The 27,552-nt window shown below is 43.2% G+C and overlaps 1 protein-coding gene across 11 annotated transcripts in view; it reads right to left on the bottom strand.

Moving 5' to 3' along the window:
• Positions 1 to 663: 663 nt before the first annotated feature.
• Positions 664 to 27,552, bottom strand: part of celf1 (cugbp, Elav-like family member 1) — a 41,536-nt gene continuing 14,647 nt past the window's right edge. For 2 of the 11 annotated variants that reach the window (XM_030048230.1, XM_030048239.1), the window contains 14 exons: positions 23,991 to 24,178; positions 20,708 to 20,790; positions 19,608 to 19,656; positions 17,894 to 18,028; positions 16,889 to 16,968; positions 15,718 to 15,879; positions 15,074 to 15,143; positions 13,705 to 13,827; positions 13,492 to 13,608; positions 12,342 to 12,527; positions 11,836 to 11,856; positions 11,436 to 11,579; positions 8,187 to 8,358; positions 664 to 4,412 (listed from right to left, as the gene is read on the bottom strand). In XM_030048230.1, coding sequence (XP_029904090.1) covers positions 8,231 to 8,358; positions 11,436 to 11,579; positions 11,836 to 11,856; positions 12,342 to 12,527; positions 13,492 to 13,608; positions 13,705 to 13,827; positions 15,074 to 15,143; positions 15,718 to 15,879; positions 16,889 to 16,968; positions 17,894 to 18,028; positions 19,608 to 19,656; positions 20,708 to 20,790; positions 23,991 to 24,178 — 1,486 coding nt within the window. In that variant the 3' untranslated portion in view covers positions 664 to 4,412; positions 8,187 to 8,230. Of the gene's footprint in view, positions 4,413 to 8,186; positions 8,359 to 11,435; positions 11,580 to 11,835; positions 11,857 to 12,341; positions 12,528 to 13,491; positions 13,828 to 15,073; positions 15,144 to 15,717; positions 15,880 to 16,888; positions 16,969 to 17,893; positions 18,029 to 19,607; positions 19,657 to 20,707; positions 20,791 to 23,990; positions 24,179 to 27,552 lie in introns of all 11 variants that reach the window. The other 9 variants (XM_030048228.1, XM_030048229.1, XM_030048233.1 and 6 more) reach the window with 8 other exon arrangements.

Raw genomic sequence — 27,552 nt, 5'->3', positions numbered from 1 at the left:
ATATCTCCATTTGAATTTATTAAAACCTTTTTAAACTTTTTGGAATTTGATTAAAATTTACTTTATATTTATTTCTATTTTTATATGTTTATTTAGCCTGGCATAATTTTTATTATCCAAAATCATGCTTTGTGTGTGTGTGTGTGTACTCCAAGCAGTATCAGTGAAAAAGGTGCATTCATTTTAAGAATGGCTTTTATCTGTTTTTGCAAATGAACTCTTCATATATACATATACATACACACACATATATATGTATGTATAACCATTAACTCCTTTGCAAGTTCTCTGGTGTTTTCCTAATCTCCTGGTCTATATTTATTTATTTGCTAATTTTCTGATGGCAAAAACACAGTAATACAATCTTTTGTTAATTTTCTGGTCATTTTTTGCCACTTTTTTTTTTTTTTTTTAAACTATTCCTTGTTCATTTTCATGTTTATGAAAGAGCTCAGGTGTCAAAGTGTTAAATACATTTTTGAGTGATTTTTGACCAATCAACTGATCAACTTATAATTACAGCACTAATATGGATACAGTGAGTAATGTGGTTTGGTGAGGAGTTTTGTCAATAACACACACACACACACACACACACACACACACACACACACACACACAGAGAGAGAGAGAGCTGAGTGATGAAAGCAGACACACGCCGGCTGTAAATCTTCTCAAACATTTTATTTGTACATAAACAAACAAACCAACCAACCAATAGGAATCACACAATCGGCTCACAGAAATGACAGCTTGACTGCACTTCAGCTTTTTGTCCTGCAGACGGCAAAGATCCAAACACTGAAGACAGATCTACCCAAAGGAAGGGAAACAAACTGAGGTTTTTGGCCATCGAGTAAATTCAGCAATGTCTAATGAGTCACATCAAAACCACAACAACGTCATACAAAAACAAAAACCCGAAGAAAAAAAAAAAAAAAAAGAAACAGAACAGAACTGCATTTCAGTTTCGATGCAACGGAGCGAAAAGGCGACTTGAACAGAAAGTACAATTTAAAAAGGCTCTACTGAGTTCACGATCCGTCCGCACACAGAAGGGAGTTTGGTCATCCTGGTTTCATGGGTTTTCACCTCCCAACACTTTCAACCTCACTGCCCAATAGGATGGTTGTTCTAGTGAAAACAAAAGAAGTAAAGAAAAGGCAAAAAAACAAGAGAGTACAGTCCGAAAGAACGCGGTGCGATCACCCGCTGTGTACCAGGAACAAGGAGAGCGAGCGACGACGGCGTAGCAGCACAAGATCAGGGACAAGAACCTGTGACGTGCGAGCAGGAGACCCAATCAAATCAAGCCAATCCGGACCACTTCCTGTTTTTCTTTCAAACCCGAACCCGTCCTCTGATGTGTGTGTGTGTGTGTGTGTGTGTGTTGCCTGGTCCACACGGCGGTGCAAGCTCCTCATCAGCTGCTCCGTTTTGATATTAAACTCCTTGTTATTTTGCAATTTGAATTGGAAAGTAGATCTGGCAAATAGCATCCACTTAATATCCTGACGCCAGGAAGAAACAACCTGATGGTACTTTCACTAATAATGTTAATTTCATGAAAAAAAATGGGAACCGGGTCTTGTTGGAGTTTATAACTTCATAATCCTGTGTGTTGGTTCCTCTGCTGGACGTGCGATTTTATTTCTGGAGCTGTTTTTGCTGTGGAAGTGAATGGAGAGACATGAATCCAGTGCTGTGGATGAGCAGCTGATGAGGAGCTTTCAGCAGCACACCCAGGGAACTACACAACACACACACACACACACACACACTCACACTCCACCAGAGGACGGGGCTGGTTCATCCCAGAAGACGTGGCTCTGGTGACGGCTCAACTCTGACTTCAGTTTGGATATTAACATTTTTTTAAAAATAAAGACGTTCGTCATAGGTTTCAGCCTCCCTGACTCGTTCAGCTCCGTCAGAGCAGAGTTGATGCTTCGCTTTTCAAATCCATCTGAAAAAAATATATATTTATATTTATATATATATATTTTCAATAAAAATTGGCTGTCGGTTTGAGTTTGGAGTTTTGAGGCTTCAGTACGAACAGACTCACGTTGGTCCACTGATGAGGAGACAGAGACTAAAGCTTAATGTGGATCTGTAGGGCCGCTGGGTAACAACCGCGCACACACACACACACACACACACACACACACACACACACACACACACACACAGGCGCTGTGCCGTGACTCCGGTCCTGAGTCTTACGGCGCGTCGACACGACGGGCGACAGGAAGCTGCGGACGCTCGGCTGAGGAGTCGCCGTCGGACTCGATGCCACAAAAAGCCGAGCGGCTTCGAGTTTTTTGCTCCGGTGACGCCGGCGGCCGTCAGCCAATCAGCTGTCCCGTTCCGCTGGCTCTCCAAACGCCACCTTCGGCAGAGCGGAGGAAAAACTTGCTCCTGGTGTTGCTGTTTCCCTCTGATGAGCGACCTGATGAAGTCACTTTTTTTTTTTTTTTTTTGTCACACGGCGTTTGCCTCATATTTACATTTTGTTTACCCACAAGTCCCAACTGCGAACTGCGTTCACGTCAACATCCGACTCAGAGCTCAGATGTGTCTGACTGGGACGTAAAAACACAAACATCTGGAAAACGGCGACTGTAAACGGCGAAAGTAAATCCAAAATTTTCATCGTGTTTTCTTCAACCAACAAAAAACCAAACTCTGCCCTTCATGAAACAGCGCATTTGGTCAAATTACTCAAACTCAGAATTTTCACAATTAAAGTCGCAACTGTACGAAAAAAAAACCTCACAAATTTATGAGGAAAAAAAAAAAACAAGTCATTTTAAATATTGTGATTCTAGGCTAAAATCACCTCGACTTCCTTATGACTAAATCCAGCAGAATGAGGAAAAACGACTTGTTTTTTCCTCATAAATGTGTAACATTATGATCTAAGAGTTTGAGTTTCTTTCTTGTAAATTCATGACTTTTTCTGGAAATGTTACGCCGCTCCCCGCCTCAGTGGCCGTCGCGCTTCACACACTCTGATCTGAGTGTGTCATTAAATTATTTCCTGCTCGTTTAATTTGATTTTTCGACTGACGAGTCGTGTTCTTCCCACGTGACACGAACGCAGCGCTCGCGGTCAGATTCACCAGCTGTTCGTAGCTTTGTCGCCCGATGTGACACACACACACACACACACACACACACACACACACACACACACACACACACACACACTCACGCTGAAACACACGGGTGAAAACCTAATTAAACCTTCTGCCACCCCAGTAAACCCCTGCTTGTTGAACTCTAATCTGAACTGAACAGAAAGTCGTGTGTGAGGGAGAAAAATATCAATTGTGCAAAATATTTGGCACCGGTTTATTCATCATTTTTTTAAATTCTATAAACACAAACTAGATCACATTTTTGCTGAGGATTTCAGTGCAGGTACAAAAAACATGCATACTAAATCATATACTGTTACTGTGACAAAACAAAAACTCTGCTCTGTGTTCTGTGGTTTTAATTTTATGTGTAACTGGTTCTCCACAAACACGCACACACACACACACGCTCACAAGAACAAAGTGTGTTTGTGGTGGCGAGCAGACACTCTCAATTTTAAAATTAAATAAAACATAAACATATCATTTGTGTGGTTTTTCTTTCTCGTTAGAATTAATCACCCAAAAGAAAAGAGAAAAAAAAACCTGCCAGTAATTCTCTCATGCTCGGCTCTCCTCGCACAAAATTACACTTCCATTCCCCCGTCCAACACAACAAAATTTATTTCTGTAACATCCTAAAAAAACCTTTTTGTAACATTTTTTTTTTTAATTTTTTTTTTTTTAAACAACTTCGAGAGTTACACACCTGCCCTCACACACAAGGTCTGATTGGCTGCTTTCACACACACACACACACACACACACACAAAAACACACCACACAAAACCAGAGTTGGGGGGGCGCTGGGAGGACTGCAGCACGACACAGGAGCTGAAATTTAAAAAAAAAAAAAAAAAAAAAAAAGCTATCGAGGTCAAAACTAAAATAAAATGATTTAGCACAAATCTAGTGGTTACGTCAGTAAGTTCTAGAAAAATAGATTCTCTCTTTTTTTGCTTGTAACAATACTAATGTAACGTCTTCAACATTTCCCCACGGCAGTCTTTCTAGCGCCCCCTGTTGGCAGCACAGAGGACAAATGGGTAACAACAGAACAAACAACAACAGCAACAACAAAAGAGAAAAAAAACAAAAAAACAAAAACACAAAAACCTCTAGGGAATCAATCAATCAATCAATCAAGGTCAAACAGCGAGAACACAAGGTCAAAGGTGAAATTGGAAGCGTCAGAGAGGCGCGGGGGGGACAAGGACTGGACGATGAACTGTGACGTCACATCGACATGCTAGGCAAACAGGAAGAGATCTAGAAAAAACAAAAAGAAGAACACAAGAGGGAGACACACCTGGGTTAAACAGCAATGGAACGCACACAGGAGGAGGACAGCACGCAAACCATGATGATCGTCTGTGTGTGTGTGTGTGTGTGTGTGTGTGTGTGTGTGTGTGTGTGTGTGAGTGTGTGTGTGAGCGAGGTGGGGGGCGACACACTGATGCAGGGGTTTTCAAAGCAAAACGAGGAGCAGGGAATCACATGTGACCTTGACATGTCGTTTAGCAGGGTGGAAATCACCTGATGGGGGGGGGGGAGGTTTGAAAACCCCTGCTCCAACACACACACACACACACACACACACACACACACACACACACACACACACACACACACAGAGTAAACAGCGAGTGGCGGATGTGGGACACAGAGGGAGGAGACAGAGCCACATGCTGCTGCGAGCGGAGGTGAGATGAGGTGACAGCGACACACACACACACACACACACACACACACACACACGAGCAACACCAAGTCCATGACACACTCCGCTCAGGCAAAATGAGTCAAATGTGCTTTCGCTGTTTGGTTTTCGGTGAGGCGGCGCCGGCTCGTCGGAGCGCCGCCACACAAACGAGAAAATAAATAAATAAATAAATAATAATAAACGACTCGTCTTTGGGTTTTCTTTTGTGCTTTTTTTCTCTCTCTCTCTCTCCCTTTTCGTGATGAATCCCGCAGAACGGAACCGCAGCCCGTCCGGCTTCGACACAAACGATCAAGATGCTCGTTTTTTTTGTTTTTGTTTTTGTGTGTGTGCAGCAGCGAGGAGGCGGTTCGCCTACGAGACGCCGAGGAACTAGTGCGAACAGGAGGGGAGGGGGGACAAAACAAGACCCCAAAAAAACAAAAAAACAAAAAACAAAACAAAAAAAACAGCCAACACGTGTGGAGTGGACACGTCCTAACACCCTGACTCTCAGTAAGTCTTGTCTGTCCGCTGTGGAGGGGAAACGCCCGGCGGTGGCGGCGGCGGCGGCGGCGGCGTCTCCGAGCGTTTTGGCGCGGTGATCCCGCTCAGACCCGCCGCTCGTCTTAAGGCCTGTCTTTGTCGCCGCCGGCAGAGGAAACGTGTGCGTCGGCTTCCTCTGCCCGCACTCGTCTCTACACACACACACACACACCCGGGCCTCGGATGGGTCCCGGCTCGGGGTGTGTGTTCTGGCCCGGGACGTCCCGTGGCTGGATGAGCAGCTCCTGATCCTCACACAGGACAAGTGATTCACATAGGAAGGGAAGGAGTAGGCACACACTGAAGTTTACCTTGAAGATGAACGATTTTCCCTGCGACTTTTTTTTTATTTTGCAATTCAATAAGATGCAAGGGAACTGTGACAGAAGGGGGGTGGGGGGTGGGGGGGGGGCTAGATATGAAGTCATTAGCAGCACTGGTGGATCCTACACAGACAGTTCACGCCACATTGTCACTGATTACACAGGTTTTTACCCACAGGAAACAACACTGAAAAGGGTTCAGGGGCACGACACACACACCAGGAGTTCAGATGGAGGCGTTGGACTTCACATTAGAATTCTACAAAATACTGTTGAAGATTTGTCTTTCAAAACAATTTCAATTCAGATAAATAATTTAGGCAATAAATAGTTCCCCAACACACAGGAGAAGTATAAAACCTCTATAAAAATAGAAAAGGCATAATAGTTTTGTAATATACATCATCTGGACAATTGTCTCGCTCTCCGTTTCTATAAAAAAAAAAAAAAAAAAAAAAAAAAAAAAAAACATGAGTTCCCGGAAGTCGAAGCAACTGATTGACAGGTGTGTCTGTTTGAAGCGATTTGACAGGAATATGATGAATTTCTCCAATCGGGAAACAGATCGAGTGAGAAACAAAGTGATGTTCAGCCAGCAGGACGCTGAGCAAAATCCTCACAAAAAAAAAGAAAAGAAAAAAAAAGAAAAAAACAAAACAAAACAAAAAAACTGATTGACAGGTAGAAACAAAGCAGAAGCAGGACACAGGTCTATGAGGAGCGTCACATGTGCATCAGAAGTGCGTACAGGTTCATGGATATCAAGGCTCTTTACTCAGTTTCACATCATCTCGCTTGGTTTTGGTTTCCCAGAATGCTCTGCATCGCTCCACCAAAACAAACTTTAACAGTTGATTCCCCTGGAGAGGGGCACAGTTTCAGCTGCTGCAGGAATTTGAGAGTTACTCGCTCACCTGATCGGAAAAAATGAACCTAAGAGAGACTGAAGCATTAACCTGGCTGACAGAACGGGGAGAAACCAAACTGTGTCCATTTAATACAAAAGAAAAAAAAAAAAAAAAAAATCACAGGTGATCATATTCTTTCCTCAAAACTTGGAACTCTGTACACACACACACACACACACACACACACACACACACACACACACACACAGTGGCCACTGTATTAGCACCGAGTCGTCTGCTGTGTTCACGTCCGAGGAAACGGCAGAACCGGATCAAAAAAAAAAAAAAAAATTTTTTTAAATAAACTCGGGGCTTTAGCTTCTGATCAAAACTCAGCTCTTCCTAATAAAGTGGCCACTGGTACACCCCCCCACCCCCCCTCCCCCCTCCCAACCTCATTTCTTCAGGTTTTGTTCCAGCACTTTATATAGCTGCCCCCCTCAACTCACTCACACACACACACACACACACACACACACACACGATTTAGTAAACTGAGAACTACAGAATCACAAGCTAAATGTCTGATTTGGCAGAGTCCTCTTTCAAAGAAAGGAAAAAGAGAAAACGCGTCGGCTCCTGTACGATGTGTTCGACCCGTCCCGTCCCGTCTCGTTTCGCCGTCTGGGATTTTTCCACCATGTTTTTTTTTTTTTTTTTTTTTTTTCCTTTCTTTTTTTTTCTTTCTCCGTTTCCGGACAACACAGTTTGTTCAACACCACACAAAATGCCTGTCTGCTCCAATAGATAGTGTAAGACTGAGATGAGGGAAAGAAAAAAAAAAAAAAAAAAAAAAAAAGAATAAATAAAATCACATTTTGGTTTTCTGATAAAAATAAAATGAAATAAATAAAATACAGAACATATTACAAGTCATCATTTAGCTTAACTTATCAAATATAGCCTCTATCAATAAGATAATCACTGATAAGACTATGCAGGCAGTCGGTAGTGGCGGGGCGGGGGTGGAGGGTGGAGGGGGGCGGGGGGGTGTGTTCAGTAGTTTCTGGTGTTTTCGGTGTCGAGCGTCGGCCCGCGCTGCTTTAACAAGGCAGTCGGTTTGGTGATGGAGTCTGGTGCTGCTGCAGGTTTAACGCTGGGCGACATTTAGTTTGGAGGGGAGCAGGGAGTAAAAACAGGAGGTGGATTTTGGCAACTGGCTGTCAATGTGCAACACATCATAACAATCGACTAATATATGTATAATTTAACACAGCAAACTGATAAAACATCTCAACTTAAATAAAAATACACTTGGTTTCTTTTCTTTCTCTCTCAAAAAAGAAGAAGAAGAAGGAGAAGAAAAATAAAACAAAGCTCAAAAACCCACAACAGAACACAGTAAGTATCCAGTTTCGGCTGAAAAAAACAAAACAAAAAACAAAACAAAAAAAAAAAAAAGAAAAGAAAATCTTGCATGTAGCTTTCATTTCTGTCTCTTTTCTGCCTGCGTGTTAATAAGAGCAGAGGCGGCAGAGCAGACGTCACCCTGTAATGCACAGAGAAGTTGTTGAAGAAGAGGGGGGGGGGGCGAGTCTCAGTCGGTTATTCACACTCCACTTACCAGAACACCACCCTTCCTAACCAAGTCTGTCGCGCCGCAGCGCCTCAGTACGGCTTGCTGTCGTTCTTCGAGCGCTTCAGCTGCACCTTCAGGCGCTTCATGCCGATCTGGAAGCCGTTCATCGACTGGATGGCCGCCTGTGACGACACCGGGTTGTCGTAGCTCACGAAGCCTGCAGCGGGAAACACACACACGTGCTGTGTTTCAAATCGCGCACTTCTGCACTTACACTTAGTATTTTGAGTGCGTAAGTGCGTTCACACTGGAAATATTAACAAAATACTAACAAAATGCAGTGCACTGTAAATACCTGGATGTACACTCAAAACGGTCAAAAAGTTGAGTGTGGAGCGATGGACACTTCTCACTCTAACGGCACCGCTGACCGGAAGGAGCTAGCTAAAAAAGCTGAGCTGACTTTTCGCTGTACGACTGTTAATATGTCACTTTATTAAGTTTAATTTTTTTCAGGCGAGAAAGTAACCACGTAGATTCCAAATATGTGGTCAGTTTGTCCAAATAACGTCTGTTTTGAAAATTGCTTCGACGTTTTCGGATAACTCTCAAGCCAGCGATTGTGCAAAGTACAGTCACTTCCGGTTGTTTACAAAAATAAAACTCTAATACCTTAGAAGCAGTGGTGATGCTTTTATTTTGAAGATAGGATGTGTACACGTCTACTTCTGGGTAACTTTACCACCGGAAACCAAAGCCGGCCGCGGCTCCGGTCGGCATCAGGCGGGCCGACCGCGGCTCCGGCCGGTACCGCGCCCACCCGGTCAGGTCTGCCGGATCTGACAGGTGAGCGGCCGGTGCCGCGGTCGGCTCGCCTGATGCCGACTGTCGGCCGCAGCACGAGGGGGTAGGGGGTGCTGCCGCCGACGAAACATTCTTCAATGACAAATGATAAATTTCAGAACCAATCAAATTCAGTAATCAATAGAGCTATTTTCGCGAGCGACGGTAGCCGGCGGTAAATCTTCGTTCGAAATTAGAGAGGAGGAGGAGAAGAAGAAGCAGCTACGGCGATAAGTGCACAACGGGAAGTGCGCCAATTGAGACACCCCTCACTGTCGAAATTCGCGCACTGTGCCGGTAAGTGTGCTGTCAGCTGAGTGTACTTACAGACAGTGCACTAACGGAAGTGCGCGATTTGAGACACACACACAGTCACACTGCAGGGCGCGTACAAGGACTGACCTTTAACCCTGTGAACTGGCTTTCCCTTAAATCCCCCTTTACTAGCTTCAAAGTTACAAAATAACAATAAATAAAAAAAGAGTTTGCCAGGTTTCATCCTGGAGGAAACATGAAAGTTGTCAGGATATTTATATTGGTAAGTAAGACTGGGACCATGTGATTATCTCCTGTATATCTTACATTTCTTACACTTCAACACTTAAACACCTCATATTCTTAGGCTACTTTATTGTATATACTTAGCCCTCATTGTCTTTAGTGTATATATTTTGCATATTTAGTCTCTATTGTATATGCTTTAAATCTTAAGTGGTAATTTTATTTTATGTTTTTATTGATGATGCTGCTGTAACGTGTGAATTTATCTATCCTATCTATCTATCTATCTATCTGATTCGATACTATCACGATATATGGGTGCTGATTCCATATGTATTGGGACTCTCCAGTATTGCCACATTTCATATTAAAATCGATTGTTTTTAAAATCTCCTCTAGTTTGTGTCTGTAAAGTTTCATGAGGCTGTGATTCTCCTAGAGGTCACTAGAGGTCATTTTCTCCAGCTTGGTCCAGTTGGACAAAAGTCTCTGCCTGCAGTGAAATGGCTGCTATGGGGGCCAACATCATCACACAGGAATCAAATGTGGCTCATTGAATCCACAAGAGTCTCAGCTTTCCAGTCAAAGCAACTGATGCAGCTCCAAGACTGTTTAGGCCCCAGTCTGCACAAACAGGCATGACACTCCTCTCATCTGACGGGGTTAAACATCGCTTTGTAACCGCTGCTTTTTTTTTTCCTTGGAGAAACTTCTAATTAGCTTCAGGTTACAGGTAATCTACCTCAGAGGCTCAGATTTTGGACGTGTGTTTCAAATCCACACGGTTCACTGAGCAAATCAGACGCTTCAGAGCGGCTGGAAGGTTGATTTTAACACTTTGATGGAGGCAGGCTAACGACGCTCATAGACTTCAAGTCTTTATGCTAAGCTAACAGGAAATGCTACCCATAGGAAGTGAACCCCACATATCTTTTGTTGTTTGTTTTCTGTGTCTACAACATCTATTGCACGTCTGTCCGTCCTGGGGAGGGATCCCTCCTCTGTTGCTCCCCTGAGGTTTCTTCCTATTTTTCTCCTGTTAAAGGGTTTTTTTAGGGAGTTGTTCCTCATCCGATGTGAGGGTCTAAGGACAGAGGATGTTGTATTTTTCTGTAAAGCCCTTTGGGACAAATTTGTAATTTGTGATTCTGGGCTATACAAATAAATAAAATTGAATTGAATAAAATTGAACCACTGGACATACAGAGGTGAAAATGATATCCGACAACTTGACTCTGGGGAAGTCATTAAAAAGCGCATCTAACCCTAAACGCTGGAGTATTTTATGAAAAAACCTAGGACAAATTGCAAGAGAAGCAAACTCAACTGATTTTGTATCCTCAGTTTGTCCTGAGTGAGGGGGAAAAGTCCCAAGAAATCCCATTGGTGGAAAGTTTTGAAAATCACCTATTTATGACCACATATTACCAAAAAACACTGTTTTTAACACACAGGGGAAAGGGGTTCAACATTTTACTTTCAGATATCACTATAAAAATTCACAAGTTGATTACACACACAAAGACAAGAAAAAAAGTCAATTACAAGTTATTTGAATTATTCTGTTTACACATGCATATCACACATTATCTGATTTGATATGCGCTAATAAGGAATATAAGGAATAAATGTCAGAAGAGACATTTAAACAGTGAATTAAAAGGTTACTATATATATAGTAACCTTTTAATTCACTGTTATATAGTAACCTTTTGGGATTTCTTTTTTCCCCTCACTCAGGACAAACTGCGGATACAAAATCAGTTGAGTTTGCTTCTCTTGCAGCTTGTCCTAGGTTGACCCCAATTTTGGCCTAAAATTACTGGACTATAAGGGCTACACAGGTGAAATGAAGACATTTAAGACTAAGGATGTGCAGACGCTCTGCGGTCGCAGGGGTGAACAACGTGAAGCCGTCCTCCTGTTTGTGCGGCATGGGGATGAGCTCACCGAAACACTTGCTGAGGTTGGTCTGTTTGTCGATGAAGACCTTGGCAGAAATGACATTTCCAAAGGGCATGAACATCTGCAGCAGGTCCTGATCTCCAAACTCCTGCGGCAGGTGGTAGATGAACAGATTGGCTCCCTCCGGACCTGCCGATCAATCAAAATGACCGATTACACCGACAAGTCAGCACAGCCAATGACATCTTATCAGTGCAGTCAGCAAATTTATGAGTCAAACAATATGATCTGATGTGAGAGTCTTAAGAGAGAGCGCCTGGAGAACAGGGCTGAGATGCAGACACGGACAAGCCTTCTGTTATGGACTTCCGCTTGTTTTAAAGTGAAGGTTTTTTCATGGTTTTCTGCAGATTGTCATGTCAGAGAGGAGGCGGGGAGATCTTACCGGTGCTGTGACTGTCGCTGGCTGTGCAGCAGATTTAAAACAAGACAGAATCCTTAGCAGAAGGTCACAACAAACACACAGCACACACATCCTCCTCTAGCAGCCTGCCACAACAACACATGCTGACCTACAGGCAAACACTGAAGTGCTACAGGAACACATTCTGCATATCTTACTGTACCACTGCTAAAGTGTGCATGTTAGGGCTGCACCATATGGACAACATTTCACACCTCGATGTTTATGCCAAGTATCTTGATAGCAATATGAAACGACTACGGGTTCACACTTAAATATGTGTTGTTCTTGTGGGCTGAAATGGTAATTTGATGCGTAGGGTGTACATATTAATTAGTGTGTGTCCTCTATGAGGTTTGACTTAAAAACTAAACTAAGAACAAAAAGAAGCCCCTGACTGCCTGATCTTACATGGGACAGACAGAAAGACCTGCACCCCTAACAGAACTAAACCCCGGTCAGTCACGCAGTCACAGCCTCGTCCTCACCTTCCTTCTGGCTGCCGGCGGCCGACACGCTCTGCTGGGACAGCAGGCTCTGGTTGTACAGGCTGGGCAGGGCGGCGGCCGCGTACTGCTGGATGCCCGAGTACGCCTGACTCAGAGCCTCCATGGTGCTGCCAGAACCGTTAGACAGGCCGCCGCTGCCCAGGCCGCCGTTCAGCGCCGCCATGCCTGCAGAGACAAAACTGTTAAAATCTCATTCTGTCAGGTACAGGATGTCCACAGGTATCAAGAGAGATCCTATTAATCCTATTAACCATTCTCATCCTCCTCGACCTCACTGCAGCATTTGATACCATCTCCCACCCACTGCTCCTACACCGTCTGGCTGACATTGGGATCACTGGTGCTGCACTCTCATGGTTCACATCATACCTCAGTGACCGCCAACAATTTGTTCAACTAAGGAACCACAAGTCTGGGAGTTCTGGTGTTTCACTGGGTGTCCCCCAGGGGTCAGTTCTGGGCCCACTTCTCTTCATCATTTACCTCCTCCCTGAGGTAAATGATGTCTGACTCCATCACCTCATTTAAAACCCACCTCAAAACTCACCTGTTCAAACTGGCATACTCACTCTAACTGGACAATGTGCTCTTCACCTGCTTTATGCTGCTTTGTCTTGTTCTAATTTATGTTACTGACTCTTCTATGCTATGTTTTCGACTCTTTTATGCTTTTATCTTCTGTAAGGTGACCTTGGGTGACATGAAAGGCGCCTCCAAATAAAATGTATTATTATTATTATTATTAATGCTTTTTAAACGGCTTGTCTAGGCACATTCAACACAAATTAAGACCTTTTTTTTTTTTTTTTTGGACAAATCAGCCTTTTCTTTAACCTTAAAATCAACAGCCACAAGCTGATTTTCACAATTCTCTAATTGATTTTCATGTCTGTTAGCTGTGCGTCAGTATAGATCTGTCGTGAACCAAAAGCCGACGCCGGTTCCACCCGTTCAGTTTCTCTTGTTTGAGCAAACAGCACGTCAGTACAAAATCTGCTGACTGGATGTTTTGAAAAAGTGACGGCCCAAAGGCCCGATGAGAGCAGACACACAGCCTCGGTCAGCACACACCGCCCCGCCCCGCCCCGCCCCTCGGCCACGTGACCGAGCCTCCTCCTCGTCTTCGTACCTGCCAGCGAGCCCATGTTGAGTCCGGCTCCGGCGCCGGCAGCCAGAGACTGCAGCGCTCCCAGAGACGCCATGGGGTTCACCGAGGAGTTACTGCTGGAGGTGGGAGACGAACCTGCTGGGGGAGGGGGCACCGTCAGCTTCACACACAGGCACCAGGGAGTGTGTAAACCTACCTGCAGGAGTGTGTGTGTGTGTGGCGCAGTGTGTTTACCTGAGCTGGTGAGCGCGCTCAGTGGGCTGCTGGATGTCGTCATGGCGCTGGAGCCGGTCGGCGTGGCCTGCGTGGCGCTGGCTGCTGCCGCCAACGCCGCCAGGTTCTGCATGGCGTTCAGACCTGAGACACACACACACACACACACACACACACACACACACACTCAGCTACAGTAGCTTTAGGACAAGTAATATGAAAACAAATGAGGGTCGGAACAAGAGATCAGGGTCTGAAATTCACTTTTTCTGGTGTTGGTGGATGAAAAAAATTACCAGACACTTTTCTGTTCTCATCAAACATCGACTCTTCATTAAAACTTTTTTTTCTCTCTTCTTCAGCATGATCCGTTGTCTTTCACTGTGATATTTTTTAACTCTGCGGTGTGTTGCCGCATCGTTTCAGACAGCTGACAGACGTTAGATAATTTCTAAGGTTTCCGCTCCCCAACGTGCTTCGTCTAGCGATGAAACAGAGCAGCCAATCAGAAACAGGCCAACAAACCTCCAGCAGGATTAGTGGGCGCTGTAACTGTGGCCCTGTTTCCACCTGACATTAAATGATCTGATCACATGGCGACAAGAGGCCCCGCCCACCTGCCGATTCAAAAAGTTCAGCTTCAGGCTCAGGTTGATTTACCGACCGCGGCTCAGAGCCTGAGCCTCTCTAAGCTGCTGGAATAAATCAGTAATCTGAGCCTGAAGCCGCCTGCAGTCACTTGGATTACAGATGTGACTGATGGAGCATTAAAATGATCTCATCACGCCGTGCGTCTCTTTTACTGTGCATGTGACCGTACAACTCTCTCTCTCTATTCAAAACAACACTATGAGCATTTGGTCTGAGCAAATGGAAATGATGCACTTGAAATGAACTGCAGTTTAACTCTGAAGCTTGAGACTCGATTCAGACGTGTTTTTATCATTGTATTATATTTTTATTTTATTGTAGGATTTTTTTTTGTCCTCATGTGCATCATCTTGTTTTTTTAAATTCTCATTGTTACTATTAAGGCGTGACTGTAGCCGATACTGAACATTTTAAATTGTTTTCTTGATGCAGTGTGTTCAGGTCTCCTCTGAAGATGAGATCTCCATCTCCATCTCAATGGGACTTCCATGATTAAATAAAAGTTATAATCTGGTGTGAATGGAAGTACAGAGAGCCGTCCACTTGTGACCGGATCCCCAAAGACGCACTTTAATGCCAGGTGGAGGCCGGGCCTGTGTGAATGTACGTGTGTGTGTTTTTCTGGCAGCTTGTTTTCTGCACACGTGTCTGGTAAAGTGGTGTTGTTGGACTGCAGCACCTGGCGAGTGTTTGATGTGACTTTCAGACCCTGAGAGGTGACGGTGCGACGTGTCCGTACCTGATATGGGGTGCAGGTTGTTCAGTGCGTTTCCTGTGGAGGCCGACTGCTGCAGCAACTGTAAATAAAGCTGAACATTTACACCGGACAGACAGGAAATGTGACGGTCAGGGCTGCTGTCACCGGGACAGGAGACACGCTAACAGACTGACGCCGCAAAACAGGAAGCAGCTTCCAGCAATGTGACCACTACTTGAGGGGGGGCTAGTCAACAATGCAAGCAAGAAATTAAAAAAAGAGTTCTAACGTCAGACTGAGAATAAAAGAAATGAAAGGATTATTTAACCCTTTGAAACCTGAGCAACTCAACCTAGAAAGAAATAAAATAAAGATACAAATAAACCAGTTAATTTTGCCAATAAACGATAAATGATCAATGATTTCTCGGCAAAGGTTTCAGAGGGTTAGGGTTTAAAAGAAAAAAATCTACTCTGAATACAAAAGTCTGGTGATATTTTTAATTTTACTGCCATGTCATCGCTCTGTGGCCAGCCCAGTGTTACACTTTATTATGAAGGCAAACAAACCGCAACCAAACAGGAATTTTAATTTGGCACCAGCAGCACATCACAAAAACCATCTGTGTGTGTGTGTGTGTGTGTGTGTGTGTGTGTGTGTGTGTGTGTGTGTGTGTACACACTCACTGCCAGGTACTGAGGCCCGAGGCTGTTGAGCCCGGTCAGGTTCCCCCACATGGAGGCGGCGTTGAGCTGCTGCATCTGCTGCTGCAGCTGCTGAGCCATCCTCTTCTGCTCCTTGTCTTTCTGCGTGTCGGCGAACTTCACCACGATGGGCGACGAGCAGCCCTGCGGCGCGAGCCACGGGACGTTAATCAACTTCATCGAATTTATAGGGTACATATTTTTAGAATTTGTGTTTTTTTTTCTATTTTCTTATAATTTAATTCTTCTCTTGAGAATTGTGCAACTTCAACCGACCCAATCTCCCCTCAGGAATCAATAAACTGGCTGGGGTAGGGGGTAGTGTTCTGAGAAAAAAACTCTGAATTTACAAGATCAGAGCTGTAATTTTACAAGAAGAAAGAAGAAAACAATCTGCTGATTCTGGGCTCAGATCAGCAGGATCTCCTTGTTCCTGAATCCCATGTCAGAGTAGAATCTGCTGAGGGGCTCAGCTGCAGGCCTGAGACACGGCCAGCAGGGGGCAGCACAGGTGCAGCCACGCACAGAGAGGAGAAGAAACACTAGTTTCTTTCTCATAAACTGTGTGTTATAGTTCAAATTCTCTAGAGAAAAATATATAGCATAAGCAAAATGATAAGAAATAGAAAAGGAAAATAAGATATATAAAAATATGCGCATTAGAAATTTGTAAAATAAATAAATAATTTTAAAAAAGTGCACTATCTATAAATCTGTGCTTTAATCCTACAATAACATTACAACAATACATCAAGAAATAATAATAATAATAATAATAATAATAATAGTAATAATGTGTTCTCATAACTCAGAGTGTGTGTGCAGTGTGTTCAGTACTGCTGCTGCTGCTCAGTGTCTGTGTGTGTGTGTGTGTGTGTGTGTGTGTGTGTGTGTGTGATGTTTATTGACATGACTGGGAGTCTCTGCCTTCACAAAGTGAAGAGCTAATCTGACAAACAGCGGCCAGATTAGAATAAAACCACTGACTCCCACTGACACTGACAGCAAGAACAACTCAACTCCAACTCAACATTTTCACACAGAAACAACTCAACTGGGACCAGAGAACCCAGTCTGGAGACTGGACTGGAAACTAAAATAAAATTAAAAAAAAAAAAAATGAATGTAAAAGAAAACTGTGGTGTCAGCTCACCTCCATGGTCTGGGACTGGTGCATGGACTTGATGGCTGACTGGGCCATCTGTCTGGCTGTGAACGTCACAAAGGCACAACCTGCAACACGCAAACATCAATCAATCGAACGTCACATCAAACATCCATCAACATGTAAAACAGACCCAAACAGCTTTTCAAAAGTCAAACTGAAGCCGTCTTCAAGCTGCTGTAGTTCTGATCAATTAGGCGAGCACTGGGAAGCATGTACAGGTGTCTGACGGCTCCTTCCATCATTACACATATTTTTATATATACCGTATTTCACCAATTAATCTCCCGGGCGTTTAATACACAAAATCAACTTGGACCCCGGGCGTTTAAAAGAACCAGGCGGCTATTCGCTGCAGGCCTTTATTTATTTTTGCACAGACCTGCACGAGGCCATTATCGTGATGACAGTTACCGTCCAACATATTTACAGTCGGGCAATTTAAGATTACGGTACACCCTTTTTTTCTAACGTTAGCTAGCTCTCTTATTTTGACAGAAAACGGAAGTGCCGCACAGTTATTGTGCGGCTAACTGTTTACTGCTGCAAAAATAAGGTGAATAGCCTTATTTTGGGTTTACCTCATTATGATGCAAATAATCGCCCCGGCGGTTATTCGGGTGGGCGTTTAATACGCAAAATGCGTGCAGACCCCAGGCGTTTATAAGAACCAGGCGGCTATTTGCGGCCGGGCGATTAATTGGTGAAATACGGTACTTTATATTTTATATTTTGCTTAATGTCTTACTGAAAATTTTCACAGATTCCAAATAAAAGGAGAATAATAACCAAATAGGATTAAGTACCTTTTATTGGTCAAGCATGTAATACAAAAAGTAATAAGAGGCCTCTTCAGGTGGTTCATGTAACTTCCAGAAAATGTGCTATATTGTGACATATATCATTACTGGGATATGAAATGACCTACATCAGGATGTGATTTAGGTCATATTGCACAGCCCGACTGTGTGTGTGTGTGTGTGTGTGTGTCACCTCGGCTGAGTCCGTCGGGCCCCCGCAGTATCCTGCACTCCTCTATCTGTCCGTAGGGCGAGAACATCAGCCGGATGTCGTTCTCGTTACATTTCTTGGAGATCATCCCGATGAAGAGCTTCCTGTCCTCCACGGCTGCATCGAGACAACACAACATCAACACACACACCTGCTCTGTGTCAGCTCCACGCCGCTCGCTTCTCAACACGCACACACACAAACACACACACACACACACACACGTTTCACTGTGCACAGTGGCCTGCCAGACTCTGTTACGGTGGGTTCGTGCCGTCACCTCAGCATGTTTGATACGCCGGGCTGCTCAAAATCATCTGTGAAGTTAATTTATCAATTAGACCACAACACGGCTTTTTAAGACATTTTGTCCTCAGCAGAATACAAAGGTCCTAATCCACATTTTGGAGATTACGGGAAACATGACATTAACATAACGATATGTTGTCAATGTCCTGGACAGACGTTACATCATCAGTGTTTCTTTGATGTCGGTTTGACCTCCAGGCTGTTTCCGCTGCATGAAACCTAAGAAATATCAGCATTATGCAAATTTGTTTTAGCTGATTTGGACACCGAGGAACTAGAACATGACATTTATAATATTCAAAAAACTTCCCTCTGCTTTGGGCCTAACAGAACATAACCACACCTGCAGTAACATAACCACACCTGCAGTAACGGCCCAGTGATATTTGCCTCGCCCTTGTTGGAGATGTCACATGATTTAATACACAGTTTAGACCGCGCTCCTGTCTCTGTGTTAGAGTCCTTTGCCACGCAGCAGTTTTTATATTTTGGACAGGTAAGGCATCTCTCAGACATCTCACATCCGCAGCGAGTGCCACTGTTGATTTGCGAGCCGTAATAAGGACAGGTGTTTAAATCGCTCTGCCCCGCCCACTCAATACGAAACATATTCAGCTAGCAAATTGTGTGGAAAAAAAAAAAAAAATCAAAATATTAGTTTTTTGCTTTGTCTGTCTTTTGGAGTCGTTTTGCCCACTATGTATAAAGACACACTGAAATATCCTATTTGTAAAGTGTAATGAAATGTACAGAATGATCTCTGGTGATGGGTTGGGGTGGGTTGGGTTAAAAAGGGGAAAAAAAAAAAAAAAGTGTCAAAGTGCAGGTATTTTTCTTTCTTTTCTTCTTTTTCTCTTCTTTTTCTCTTTCTCTTCTTTCTTTCTGGATAAACGTAATAATTGTTGTGGCCCAACCTTAGTTAGTTTTGTTTTTTTTTTTTCATTATTTTGTTGATGAGCAGATGTCTCTGCTATTGACTGTATAGAGGCTGCTTTCAAATGTATACCTGCTTTCTATGTGGAACTAACTAATAAAAAAAAATAAATAAAAAATAAAAAATATTAGTTCAATTTCTGAACTATGTTTTCTTAGGAAACTGTAAACCCAAGCAATCATCGGGAAATGCAAATATTTTTTTCTCTCTCTCTTCTTTTTCCATACGTATCCAGACCCGGAAATGATCAACAATCATATTCCACACTTTTTCATATCTTTCCAGACAGTGTTAAAAAGCAAACAGGCTTAACGAAAAGCAAAATTTAAATCCTCGCTTCCCTGAACTGAAAGCGTTCTGGATCCTGAAGGCAGAGGACAGGTCCAGGTGAAGGTGTGCATACGCTCGTGTGAGAAGTGGCAGAGTGTCGATGTAAATGTTTGAAATCCTCACCATTGTTTTTCTCGCTGTCAGCAGGCTTCATCTGGATCGGGTGATGCATCTAAACGAGACGACACACAACAGGTCAGCACTCCACATGTCAAGCGTTGTGATTCATTTCAGCAACAGAGAGGTTTGCAGTGTCTGGTTACCGGCTGCAGGCGCAACACGAGTCAGACCGGCTCCCGGCAGCCGCTTCTCAGAAATATGATAGCTTTGATGTAAAGACGCACTTATGATTTTGTTTTTAATGGAGGATGTATTGGTATCATGTAGGTTGGACATGATGGAGGAAGAAGACCAGATTAATGTTAATCAAACAAAGGGAACATGTTCATTCAAAATTATCCTCCAGTGAAAGTGCAGCAGTAAAACATTAGTTCAGTGTGAAAAGTGAAAACAGTCATTGTGAACAATGGTTCCTTTCAGAGAGTTAAATTCTTGCTGCATTAAACTGTAAATATTTTAATGTTGAAGCTCTGACTGCTCCATATCCTGTTGGCTGGTTTACACTCTGACATGCAGCTCATCTGATGGTTTGCATGGAAAAAGATTCACCTGCAAAGTAACTACTAATTCTAGCTGCCAGATAAATGTAGAGCAGGAAAATTAACTAGTGGGGAGTTTAAAGGAGCACAGCAGAGATTCTTCTGCATGTTCAGTGTTTAATCTCTACAAAATGTTCCTCTGCTCTCCTCCCAGAGCGAGCAGTGGGGTTTCAGAGCTGCCACATCACTCCTCCTCCCTTTCCTCCAGCCGCTGGTTTCCATTCATTCCACTACGATATGAACATGAACTTTCAGAGCCTTCACACTTTCTTCACTCCAGTTGTCCATCAGCGGAATAAAGTCCTCCACATGAGTTTACCTAAAAGCAGCAGCACTGTTGGCTTTTCAGGACTTTTTCAAACCCTCCTCCTCCTCCGCCAGGGAAAATAGTCCCTAAGCGGCGAAACGTTTTGCTTTCCACAGCCAATTATCAGCTGTGTGGTTTCTGAATGTTTAGGACTTTGTTCGCCGCAGAAGCAGAACATTATAAGGCGGCTGCTTCAATCACAAACTCACATTTTGATTATAGGTTGGATATGATTAAACAAACAAACTGCTACCTACCCCTGGCAGGATCTTCATGTTGTGAAGCGCATTTTGTGCTTCCAAGGCGGCTTTGCGGGTGTAGTACGTTATAAAACAACAACCTGTGGGACAGACAGATCACACGGATTTAACAGGCTAATGACAGACTGACAGTGACATGTTTTAATGCAGAAGGTGTGTGTGTGTGTGTGTGTAGAGCTGGGCAACCTGACTTCAAAAACATTTATTGCAATAACAATAAATTAACATTTATTTATTTCATTTTTTGTGTGTTACAGGGAACAGGTGGTTCTTTATGGAATGGAGAACACAGGCAGCTGTTTCTAGTGCAGAGCAAGAGCAGACAACGACAAATGACAAGCTTGTTTTGAAGTGCTACTTTCCTCTCATCGTGTGCTGAGTGCTGGCTCCTGGGTGGACGCTCCCAATGCTAACTGTTAGCCTCCCCCCAGCCAACATTCTGAGAAATAACCGCCTTGATCCACTCAGAGAAGGTTTAACAGCACTTAACAAAACTAAAATTAGGGGTGAAAAAACCTGATTCACTTAGATATCACAATTCTTTTAAAAATGTTTTTTTTTTTTTTTTAATACTGAACTGATTCAAAGTAAAGACAAGCAATCTAGCATGTCATGCTAGATTGTTGGCACGGTGACCTCTGACCTCCAGCTGTGTGAATGAAAATGGGTTCTCTCCCCTTTGCAGACACGCCCACCTTCTGCTAATCCCATGCAGTTTGGGCCCCAAAGCCTGCAGTCCACATGTGTTCTTGTGGCCTGTTGTAAAATGGTGTGTGTGTGCAGACTGGGGCCTAAACAGTCTTGGAGCTGCATCAGTTGGCTTTGACTGGAAAGCTGAGACTCTTGTGGATTCAATGAGCCACATTTGATTCCTGTGTGATGATGTTGGCCCCCATAGCAGCCATTTCACTGCAGGCAGAGACTTTTGTCCAACTGGACGTCGCTGGAGAAAATGACCTCTAGTGACCTCTAGGAGAATCACAGCCTCAAGTATGCATCCTTTATGTTGTCATGGATACACAGCTGTAAATCCACTAGAGGGCAGCGCAGTCAAACGTTTCTGACGACAACAATCATGGTGGCAGTGGAGGAGGTCACAATAACGGAGCTGCTACAAAGAGGCAGAAGAGGCGGCAGCGTTGTATAGGGCCGTGGTCTGTGAGGTCATTAAACACATCACCACAGGAGGATGGTGGTCTGTGAGGTCATTAAACACATCACCACAGGAGGACGGCGGTCTGTGAGGTCATTAAACACATCACCGCAGGAGGATGGTGGTCTGTGAGGTCATTAAACACATCAGCACAGGAGGACGAACTATTATTTTGTTTAATACTACCAATCTTTTTAAAATTTTCTTCTTTGTGTCTCGCTAATAGACCAGTCTCTCTTGAACTATCGGCTACACTGCTTCTGTGGTTTCTATCGGTGCTGCTCTGTTTAATCCGTATCCGTAAGCTTCCTGAAAACTTGCACAAATACAGACGACATGAACGCAGAGAGCGGACACAAGGCTCAGTCTGTTTCTGAATTTAATGTTGAATAGGAGTCTTGAGACTCTTTCCACAGCGACAAGACACAGGAACAAACCTCCTCAAGCACCGGCTACAACAGCACAACAAATGTGAAGCTTTTGGAAATACATCTAACCAAAGATGAGCCGTCTGCGGCCGTGGAGGAACGCTAGCAGGCCACAAACAATAAACAACTAATCAAGCTTGTGGCTGGTTATGTGGTGGATGAAATGTTGCCTTTCTACATAACTGATTCTCCGTTTCTCAGAAAAATCCTTGGGAAAACACCGGCCACAGGCCACAGAAGACCTCCAGCTAAAAAAATAATTTGCAAGCTATCTAGACAAGAACACACTTTGATGGCCAACAACCACACAGAGGCACACATGCCAAATCTGAAATTTGAGGAGAAACAACACAAGATTACCAATTTTGTGGGGTGTAAGGGAAAAGGAATATAATGAATAACTTTGTAGGGAGTTATTAGGTAAAGGAATAATATTACTGTTTGAAGAGTCATGAGTCATAAGTAATAAATTACATTTTCTGAGTAACATGCCCTTAGCAACTGAGGACCTGCACAGACTTCAGACTGCTTAAGAAAATAAGTCTACCCTTTATGTATTTTTTTTTTAAAACTCCATTCTGTGCTGTAAAAATTCTGCTGCACATCATCAAGCTCAAATTTTGTTTCTTTAGTAATTGGAGTGGATTAAGGCATTTATTTTTTCAGAATGTAAGTCAGGGGAAGGAGGCTAACAGTTAGCATTTGGAGCATCCGGCCAGAAACTCATTTATTTTCTTTAACCTGTGGATAATATAATTTTTGATTTGAGTTTTGAGGGAGGCTCAGTGTCTGCCTCTGTCGTCTCTCCTGTCTGAGATTAGTTCAGATGTTCTCCCACAGTTTCTCTCTCTTTTCTTCTATTTCCTCTCTACCTTCAGCTGTGACTGTCATGTTTTCTGTGTTACTAAGCTGTTCTCCTCTGTGTGTGAGTGCTTGTGTCTGCTGCAGGGACGAGGCGTGGCCCTGTCCCCATGCCCTGCTGCCCTGCTGTACCTGGACCTGCTCCCCTGCCGGCCTCACTTACTCCTGTGCCTTCCACAGCCACTCGCTCTGCTGCATTAATGCATTTATGTACTTGCTACTTTATCCTGAACCCCACTTATGCTCTCCCCCCTCCTGCTGCTTCTGTTGTCATTACTTTGCCTGCTGGTGTGTTTTCTTTTGCTTTATGAGTGTAATGTCTGTAATTTGCTCACTGGGTTGACACCTGTTGCACACCTGTCTGGCCAGAAATAGGGTCTCCTTTCTCACCATGGTGCTTCAAAATTCCTTCCATTTTTCCTGCTGTTTTTTTGAGGAGTTTTTTTTTTTTTTTTTAATTGCTGCTATGAGGATTAAATTGGGGGTGTCTTTCTTTTTATTTGATGTAAACTCATGGGCATGTAAATCCTTTGAGACTGTAAACAGTGATACTGGGTTCTAAATAAACCTGAAATTGAAGTTATCCAGTTACTCAGCAACAACACAGCAGGAGGATAGCACCACTACTGTCCTACGTAACAGCTGCGGGGGTGGAGAGAATAATATCACATTTTTCTAAATGGGTGAATTATCCCTTTAATGACTAACAACTCTGGACCCTGAAGGTAGACCAGTTGCAAACCACTGTCCTCATCACCTGTTGTCTTGCTCTCTCTCTCTCTCTCTGTGTGTGTGTGTGTGTGTGTGTGTGTGTGTGTGCATGTGTGTGTGAGCTGACCTTTGCTCTGTGGCGGGTTCTGGCTGCGGTCTCGGAGAACGTTGATTTCGTAGACGGCTCCGTAGGGTTCAAACAACTCGCGGAGCTGCTCCTCGGCCCAGGACCGCGGGATCTGACCCACAAACATCTTGATGGCATCGATGTCCGGTTGGTCCGGGTGGTCCAGGGACCCGTTCATCTTCTTCCCACTGCGAGGGGAGGAGGAGGAGAGAGGGCCGAGTTAGATGTTATAATCCGACATGTCGCTGCGGCCGTGTGTGTTTGTTATGAGGCTGAGATCCTGAAGCAACGGCAGTGCTGAAGAAATGAGTCAGAGAAAGCGGAGGAGAGAAAATAGTAAACGAGTATGACTGCTTCTGCTCATGCTTGGTTGATCACAACTGCAGCTTCAACCTCCAACACCGACATGACACTTTCTACAGCATCAGGGAATGTATGGAGAAAAGGCAGCATAGAGACTGAGGTGGACTGCAAAGGAAACATGATCGTTCATGCACACGGGTGCAGAACTGAACGGGAGACAATGAACTGTTCAATACACAAAACACCCTACAAAGTGCAGTGGGGTCGTTACACCACTTATGTATGCATATATATCTAAATACATACACACCCTGAACCTCCGTTGGAGCGTGTTGTTCCTCAGGTTTAGGTTATTTTCGGCTGTTTAAATTGCTCACATTTCTATTTTTTCTATATTCCTTGTTTATAGTGTATATTGCTTGCTGCTATTTATTATCTGTTTATAATGTAAATTTGCTTCATATTTTGCTATCCACTTTGCTGCTGTAATGCTGGAAATTTCCCCACTGTGGGACTAATAAAGGAATATCTTATCTTATCTTATCTTACATATGTATTAGTGTGTATAGATACACACATATTTATACATATACACACATTCATATATGCATGCACAAACACACACACATACATATACACATACATATGCACTCAGTGGCCACTTTATTAGGTCCACCTGTACAATCTAATCTAATCTAATCTAATCTAACCCAGTCCAGCTGTTGTGCCCTGAAGTTTCCTCTCCTGCTGCCTACAATGCTGAGCTTGTCTTGTTGTCACGGTAACAGAGGTGTTCATTCACTTCTATGTTTGGCATTGAGCTCATAGTTAGTGCTGCTGTTGAACTGGACTGAATTTTATTGGTGTGTTTTCAATATTCTGTCCCCCTTTCATGTATATAAATAGGGAAGAGAAAAAATTACAAAAACCTCTCAATATAAACTTTAACAGGTAGAACGTATGGCAGAGCTGATGCACTGAACTGCATTAGACTGTACAGGTGGACCTGACAAAGTAGCAAATGAGTTTTTTTTTTTTGTTTCATTTATGTGAGAACCTCTTATTCATTTTGTGAATTTACTCTTAGTAGTAGATTGTTGCAGTATTGAGTATATAAAGTATTGATGTTTACAAAACTGCATAATAAATGAATAAGCCATTTTATGTTTTGCATTTTTTCCCCCCTTACCGTATGAAAAATGAACCAATCATGATTTCAAAACCGAGGTATTTACCAAACTGTGATTTCTGTGTACCATTACGCCCCTACTCATACACTGAGTCATGGTCATGAGATGATGTGTGTATAAAGGAACAGTTGGAGCAAAAATGAAACACTATCAATGTGTATTCACTGTCATGCCAGTTTAAACAATGGCAGAGTTTGTAGTCTGTAAATATAACAGCATGGACATGGTGTGACACGGCTGCTGCAGCAGAACACGCCTTTAATAATGAGCTGAAGCTGCTACACCGACCACGGACGCCTCAAACACCCACACGGCCCTCACGCTGAGGATCTGTAGTTCTGCCGTGGGGAAGGAGGCTAATAGTTAGCATTTGGAGCACCCAGCAGGCATCCAGTAACTATAAGAGGAGGATGGCACCATTACTGTTGGATCTGAAATACGCGTCTATTGAAATACATGTATTTCAATGTTGTAAGAAGCACTAAATTATTATTATTGCACCTCCTATCCAACTAAATGAAACCATTTTACATTAAGGTTGTCTGATTTACCCACCAGCCCCCTGGCCACCCTGCCACCCCTTGTAAACATTTCTAGATCCACCACTGATTACATTACAGTAATCCTCACAGCATTTGTAGGCAACACGGACTTGCTGCTGTCGTGACTAAATGAGGAGGTACATTTTGGACAGCACAGTGCGACCGTTTGGCTTCACAGCATTTGGATTTTGCTGTCTCCAGCTATTTCATTGTCACCATTTCACTTTTTGGGATTGTGAAGATAAAGAACCTCTCTGCATTCACGCCATTTGTTTTGGCGAAGGCTGACATGAATCCGCTTGCTAACTCACTCTGTGTTATACTGACCGACAGAACCTCCACTGCTTTAACTAACATGAGGGTAATTTGATAGTGCCGACATTTTCAGACAGTCTGAGAGAACATCAAGGCCGAATGTCCTGCCATTAAAATAAAGACAGCATCAAAATAAACACAGCTGGATGTCAGTCCCGACAATAACAGCAGCTCCTGATCCATAAATATTAACATAAAATAAAGCCTAGGAGTTAATAAAAATCTGTCTAACATCTGTCTAACATCTAAACAGGTGAACTATCCCTTTAAGATCAAAGGAGCCTGTAGAGTCAAGATCTGCTAAAACATAAAAAACAAGGAAAGAGCAGAAGTGAATATGACTATACCATAGGGAGTGAAATAATATCAAATTTTTCTAAATGGGTGAATTACGATATGATTTATGGTTTCTGTACAAAAATTTGCAGTTTCTGATGCAATACACATGAATGGGAAAACGGATGAAACCTGCCCAAAGCCATGCATTTTCAAATTCCCATTAGTCTGTCATACTTTGCCCTACAAACAAGAGGAAGTTTGTGCGTGTAAAATATCATGATATCTGTTGTAGTTTGGTAGAAAACACAGTTTAAGTTTGAAAAGAGAATACAATGGGTGTCTATGGGAGCCGTGTGGAGCGATGCAATGTTTTCATCATAAATAAACTTGTTTATTATTCACAGCTGCAATTCCAACCTAACATACACATATTATACATCAAACTGTTCAGCATCTTCTGTGTGTGTGAAGTGTGAAGCAAAATGACGAGTCACATATCATACATCAATCTTTTCAGCAAACTGCAAAAGGCCAAAAAAGTTGTGTGGCTGCTTGAGAAGCATCCAATAGTTCCAACGTTCCTCATGACTGATCAGCAGGACTGAGCAACATCTGTACCAGGGCTGGGGAACCGTGCCCCATGGAGGGCCGAGTGTCTGCAGGGTTTCATTCAGACCCAAAACTCCACCAGGTGATTTCACTGATTAGCTCCTCCCCTTTGCCTGAAGGTGAGGGTAATCAGTGAAATCACCTGGTGTATTTTGCAGACTCTTGGCCCTCAATGAAATACGGTTCCACAGGCCTGACAGTTATATTTATCTACTGATATTATATCTATTTATTTTTATTATCTAGCTTTTAATTCTTATCATGCTTCTATTATGGCATTATTGTAACTGATATTGAACATTTTAAATTGTTTTACTGATGCAA

The sequence above is a fragment of the Myripristis murdjan genome, chromosome 3, assembly GCF_902150065.1.
Source record: "Myripristis murdjan chromosome 3, fMyrMur1.1, whole genome shotgun sequence".
Lineage (NCBI taxonomy): Eukaryota > Metazoa > Chordata > Actinopteri > Holocentriformes > Holocentridae > Myripristis > Myripristis murdjan.
Note: the sequence above shows the minus strand (reverse complement) of the source record. Positions and strands in the feature narration are given on the sequence as shown.